The sequence below is a fragment of the Wasmannia auropunctata genome, unplaced genomic scaffold (assembly GCF_000956235.1).
Source record: "Wasmannia auropunctata unplaced genomic scaffold, wasmannia.A_1.0 LD336085.1, whole genome shotgun sequence".
In the NCBI taxonomy this organism is placed as follows: Eukaryota; Metazoa; Arthropoda; class Insecta; order Hymenoptera; family Formicidae; genus Wasmannia; species Wasmannia auropunctata.
Window position 1 is genome coordinate 1,222,600 of NW_012026805.1, and position 6,913 is coordinate 1,229,512.

General features: G+C 35.6%; 1 protein-coding gene across 1 annotated transcript in view; it reads left to right on the forward strand.

Annotated features, from left to right (window-relative positions):
• The first annotated feature begins 4,891 nt into the window (after positions 1–4,891).
• The window catches only part of LOC105448441 (thioredoxin domain-containing protein 9 homolog), a 5,707-nt gene continuing 3,685 nt past the window's right edge, over positions 4,892–6,913 (forward strand). Inside the window, exon 1 of the mRNA XM_011686977.1 lies at positions 4,892–5,111. Within this exon, the coding sequence (XP_011685279.1) occupies positions 5,088–5,111 (24 nt within the window). The 5' untranslated portion in view covers positions 4,892–5,087. The remainder of the gene's footprint in view (positions 5,112–6,913) is intronic.

Sequence of the window (6,913 nt, forward strand, 5' to 3'; positions counted from 1 at the left end):
TTATCCAAAAGACACCTTTAAAAAGACATCTTTTCGTCATCTTTTAGATATCTTTTCGCTTAGCCGAAAAGACATCTTAAAAAAGACATCTTTTTGTCTTCTATTAGGGTTTTGTGCTGTCTGGGTTACTTTTAGACAAAACAGGAAAACAATACTTTGATTAAATAACCGCGAGCGAAAGTAATCTGATGATTATGGTGTGTTTATCGATTAAAATAATACGATTGTTCGGATAACATGGATGTATATATTTATTGCGCAATAAGCGATGTTATATGTATAATTAAATACACGATTTACGTGACATATATTTTAAACAAAAATATTTAATCCGGATCATTTTATTTATATTGTACATTCTAGCAAACGAAACTGAATCAGTTAGAAAAACTTTTTTATAAATTATCATAATTGTTATTTGTATAGGTCTTTATCTTTTTGTTCTATTTAAATTTAACCGTAATTAGTTATCCAAATAGAATAGTTCAATATAAAATTATGTAAAAATAGTAATTATTACTGAAATTGAAACGTATACTTTAAAATATTATTATTTTGTTTATTCGGTTGTTTGTACTTATCATATTTCGATAAAATTATTTCGTCGATACTTATAGGATACAATTAACTGAATTTTGGTATGTAGATGAAGTGAATATTTTTCTAATAAATCACGTTTTAATATGACTTTTTTTTCTTTGTGTTTAAAAATATTAGTATTTGCTAATATATTAGCGATTCCTTTACACGAGAGATTCATTTGTTTTTCCGAGAATTTTATCCAATTATTTGTACATATTATGTAGGCCTATATATGTACATAGATGCACCCCACAATTGCTGCCACGTAACTGTCTTCGACATTGGTTTGTTCTGGAATAGCATGTGGATTAAATAAACACCTAAAACGACCTGATTCCCGTATGGCGGAACGCGCAGATGTGCCTCAGTCGGCTCCAGGAACGGGAGCAGGTCTGGAGACACGAGGAAGTTTTTTTAATTAAGCCAAGGCGTTAGATTTATCACATACATATATTATCTGCTATTTAAAGATATACATTATATTTCGATGCTGTCGTGTAGATGATTTTAACGCGCGGTTCTTAACATTTATTAATGCAGACTGCTGGCGGGGCTTACTTCTCGCTTAAACTCGGCACGCGAATTTAATTATGTCGGCGTTGCGGATCGTGGGAGGGGGGGAGGAGCACAGACACGCGGCGGCTCGGGATGTGGATAATTCGGTGGTCGGCGAACGGACTGAAACAGGCAACGGTCACACCTCTGTAGATGCGAGGTCCAGGGATTCGGTCGATCTCGGCCAACCGGGAACTGCCGGACCATGGCAGGCAACGACCCTTCCACTTGCGCCTGATCGGTTACAATCCGGGAAGCGAGGCCGGGACGCACCGTCGGTATCGGCCGGACCAAGACCGAGGAACGTCCGGGCCTCTAGCGCTCGTATGCTCTGACTTATAGGAAAGGAAACGACGGATTAGTATCCATCTGAGCCGTCGCTCAGAGGTGACTAGCCTCCGTGTACGCGGGTGCCGGATTTTATACCCTTTCGAGTCTCCCCCTTTTCTAGGTTTCTTATTTAACAAAACGCTCGGACGGACGAATAACAAAATATCATATATAGACAGCGCGATAGACAATTAAACGCACCCGGGTTTCGTGCAAAGCTCGCGACTCTAGTGCGCGTGCGCACGACGGTTACGGCCGTCGGCAGTTTGGCGCGCTCAGTATGCGTACACTCGCTCACGAAAAAGTTGCGACACTTTCTTTTTTATAGGTTTCAAAACGCATTAATATTTTGCAAATGCGGATCACGATTGGTGTTATACTGCCTTTAGACTAAAGATAGTACATCGTGGTTTGCATTTGCAAAATATTAGTTATCTATAAAGTATATATTACCAAGGTTGGGAAGTAACTCGTTACTTGTAACGAAGTTACAGTTACAGTTACTTTTTTTCAATAACTGTAACTTAACTTCGTTACTTTCTTTCCATGTGTAACTGTAACTTAACTTAGATTTTTTAAGTAACTAGTAACTAATTTAATAGTTACTTTTACAGTTACTTTATATATGTCAAATCGTCACTTTTATGGATCAAAATTATGCAACTCTTTCGCTCAATCACCTAATCGTAATGTTGATTGTAATTATACGAAATATTTAAATGCTCATATTTAAATACGCGCATTACTTTTCTTTTTTAAATAAAATTATATAATATATAAATGTAAACCACTCTCTTTTTTATAATGTCACGTCTTTTTTTTTTATAATGCTAATGTTGCTTTATTAAAAATAACTGAAAAGTAACGATTCGTTACTTTTTGAGTAACTGTAACTGTAACATATTACTTTTTGGAGTCGGTAACTTGTAACGGTAACTAGTTACTTTTTGAGAAATAAAAACTGTAACTGTAACTAGTTATTTTTACAAAGTAACTTTCCCAACCTTGTATATTACGTATATTAAATATAAATTAGAAACCTATAAAAAAAAGTGTCGCAATCTTTTAGTGAGCGAGTGTACGTAGCGCGGAGGACCGACGCTCTAATTCAAGCGTTTAAAATATGTGGAGCGCCACAGCGCTCCTTGCCGCAACGGGCATTTCCCGCGACGTGGGTGGAGGTCGTCGGAGGACCGCGAAGATTGTAATCCGCGGAACGGGGCTTTATCAGGGGAGCTCACAAACCATTCTGACCAATTAATATTAACAATTTGGTTTTCTTGATAAGCTTCCATAAACGCACATAGACGATTTATCCATTCTACAGATAGTATTCCGTGCATGGAATCAAAATATATAATAATCTCATGTTTTATGAATGCTACAAATAATGATCTCCGCTGTGTACGGGAAACATCTAAGTGTCGTATGTCCATATTTTCGACTTCAACAGCCACTTTATGTATCCAGGGCTTACGCATAACCTTGATTAACAATCGCAAATGCAAGAAAAGTTTAGTTTTAAATGAAAGTATTAGCTGATTTCTATCCTTGGCAGTCCAAGAAATAATAAGTAATATATTTTGATTCCATGCACGGAATATTATCTAGAATGAATAAACCGTCTATGTGCGTTTATGGAAGCTTATCAAGAAAACCAAACTATTAATAAAGAAATTTTTCACTACAAAGACTAGCTAATATGCATATAATTTATCTTAAAGCAAATAGAAAATTCTATAAAAGATTCGCCGAAATGCATACAATTTCTTTAAAAAAAAATAAAAATTTTTTAAACGCCATTTTACAAATAGAAATACAAGACTGATTCGTAAAATAAGCATTCAGATTGTTTAAAGGGACTCATGCCCGCTTCGTAAAATAAAAAAAATAAGATTAGATTGTTTAAAGAGACTCAAGCACCCTTCATAAAATACGTTTAGACTTATTAAAGGGGCTCAAGTCCGCTTTGTAAAATAAGCAGAATACGCTTAAATTTGCGAAATGAACTCAAGATCATTTTGTAAAATAAGCAAAATATTGTCAAATTTTTTAAAAGGACACAAGCCCGCTTCGTAAAATAAGAAAAATACAGTCAGATATTTTAAAGAGACTCAAGCCCGCTTCGTAAAATACGCAGAATACGCTTAAATTTATGTAATGATCTCAAGATCATTTTGCAAAATAAGCAGAATACGCATAAATTTTTTAAAGAGGCTCAAGCCCGCTTCATAAAATAAAAAAAAATACTGTGAGATCCTTTAAAGGAATTCAAGTCCGCTTCGTAAAATAACAAAAATGTCAGATATTTTAAAACGACTTAAGCCCGCTCCGTAGAATAAGCAAAATATGGCCAGATTGTTTAAAAGGGCTTAAGCACGGTTCGTAAAATAACAATAATACGGCCAGATTTTTTAAAGGGACTCAAGACCGCTTCGTAAAATAAGCAGAATACGCTTAGATTTGTGAAATGGTCTTAAGACCATTTTGCAAAATAAGCCGAATACGCAGGAATTTTTTAAAGAGTCTTAAGTCCGCTTCATAAAATAAGAAAAATACTGTGAGATTCTTTAAAGGAACTCAGACCGCTTCGTGAAATAATCAGAATACGCTTAGATTTGTTCAATGGTCTCAAGACCATTTTCAAAACAACCCGACGAATACGCATAAATTTTATTTTTTATATCGCCATTTTTTAGAACATTATATCTCAATTATCTTATTGTTAGAGCGCTAGAAAAATTTGACTTGGGGCATCGTTTTCAGCATAAATCTATAAGAAACACGTAGTCCGATTCAACGTAATAAGAAATATTTTTTTGTAAACTATAGTAATCTTTAGTTATTTATAATATAGTCGCGATGATGGAGACATGCGGAACCTGTCTCATTAGATTAAGTATATGCGCAACGACCACTGACCTCCTCCCACCCATACATGCCACTCGCCAGAGAATGCAGGCACAGTAATACAAGGGAGAGCCATTCGAGCCGTTCAAGGCAGTGAGATATATACTGGAGCGAGCTTTGGGGTGGTGGGAATGGCCGAATTGTGCATTGTGCAACAGTAGTACGAGAGTGACATGCGACTTAGGGACGTTCGTCTCACTTCAATGACGTTATTAGAGTGAGACAAACGTCCCTAAGCTGCATGGCTGTCACTCTCGCACAGCGGCTATCCCCACCACGCGTTTTCTTAGGGAAGGATTAATCATTGCCAGTCGGCAGTCTTCAAGTGGCGATCATGGATTCGTGCGCGAGCCACGGGCTGAGGTGGGCGTCTGTGACCGAGTGATTCTACGTTCTAGAATGTTCTAGAATCTTCGCGATAATTTAGTACTTTATTACTTTCGCGTCAGTACTCATTCACAACGTATTAGTATTACATCACGTGACTTTAAGAATCTGGGCGAATTAATACCCGTATAGGGCCCATAATAAAAGAAAAAAGAAAGAAAGAAGAGTGACGCGTGATCATCGCGCGTTGACGACTGATGCCACGCATCGATGCACGAATTAATAATTTAAATTATTAGATCCAACTGGAATATCAGTGCATTCGCTGACATCGCTGACGAGAACGATGAGTGATAGTGCCGGGAACCTCGGAAAAATGGAGGATGACTTTAATGATTCCACAGGTGGTCAGTATTAAATGATAATCAATTAATCATTAATTAATCAATCAATGAAATAATGAAAGAATGAATTACATTAAAATTAATCAATCAATTGAATGATAAAATAATCGATTAAATGGTATTTAATCAATTAAATTATTAGGAATGTGCATTAGTTTTGAGGGATTTTTTTGTCAAAAATTGATTTATTATACAAATACCTTAATGACCGTAATCAAAATATTTCCCTTCGTTTTCTATAACTTTTTCTGGCAAGAAATGAATTTCGCGACGATAAAAACATTTTTCTTCAGAATTGATACAATTTTTTCTAATTTTCGCATTTTTTCGAAATGATGAAAGTGCGTATCCCCTAGAGCATATACATATGTTGTATCGATTGGAACAGTGAGATATATAACATACTGGAGTGGCCTTGGGGTGGTGGGGATGGCCGAACTGTGCAACAGTAGTGCGAGAATGACAGCCATGCAGCTTGGGGATTGCTGCCTCACTTTAACTGACATTATTAAAGTGAGGCAGCAATCCCCAAGCCGCATGGCTGTCACTCTCGCACAGCGGCCACCCCCACCACGCGTTTTCTTAGGGAAGGCTCACTCCAGTATGTGTATATCTCACTGGATCGGAATAAGAGATAATCAGCGGGGTGTGGTAAGACTTCCCAATTCAGCTTTAATAGCGTTTGCTTCACTAATAATGCAACATGAGGACGAAAATGCCGTTTACGAAACTCCATTTTTAAGATGATATAAACACGATGTTTACCGCGTCTATATATTGTTAGTAAATGATAAATGTCATGAAGTAATGTTAAAGCATTAAAGAACAATAGCTGTGATTGAAATGTCTTCGACAACACCGACATTATCTTGCAAAACCTTTAAAACTAAATCACACTCCTAATATAATGAATCAATCAATTAAATGATAATAAATAATTAATAATCAATCAATTAAATGATAAAATAATTGATTAAATGGTATTAAATCAATTAAATGATAATTAAATGATAATAATTAAATGATAACGATATTAAGCGTAATCAATAGATATTTTTAACTCCGTGGGCCACCGCCACGTTGGCAGTGCCGTCATTTTGGACGCGGTGCCGCCATTTGGATCGAAGATTCTTATGTTCCAGAAGGTTCTTTCTGTCTGCCACGTGTTATCTTTCCCCCCTCCCACACGTTTCCGGAAGGTTCTCTCTCCAACGCATTGGAAGGTTTGCGTTCTTTCTCTCCCCCACCTGTTATCTTTTCCCAATAGAATGCAATAACTATTATTTAAAGCAGAATTTTAATACAAAGCTTGTCAAATGTGATAACTATTAATTGAGAAAAAAAATAAAAAAAAAGATATTAAGAAGAAATATTAATTGCAACATCTATTATTATTACATATATAAGAAACAATGCTATGCAATTTTGTTAAAGCATTGACGTTTTATAAAAATTAAATTTTTAAAACATAATATTCTACAAGTATTAACCTACTTTAAAAGTAGGTTCTTCCCACCACATTCAAAACAATCTAATCACAATGTCAGTTTGACAGACCGCTATTATCCTTCCTTATTTTGTTTTATTTTTCTTATTTTACAAGGCGTGCTTGAGCCTCTTTAAAAAATTTATGCGTATTCAACTATTTTGCAAAATGGTCTTAAGACCATTACATAAATCTAAGCGTATTCTACTTATTTTATGAAGCGATTTTGAGTCCCTTTAAAATATCTGACCATATTTTTCTTATTTTACAAAGCAGGCTTGAGCCTCTTTAAAAAATTTATGCACTGAGAAAAAAAATT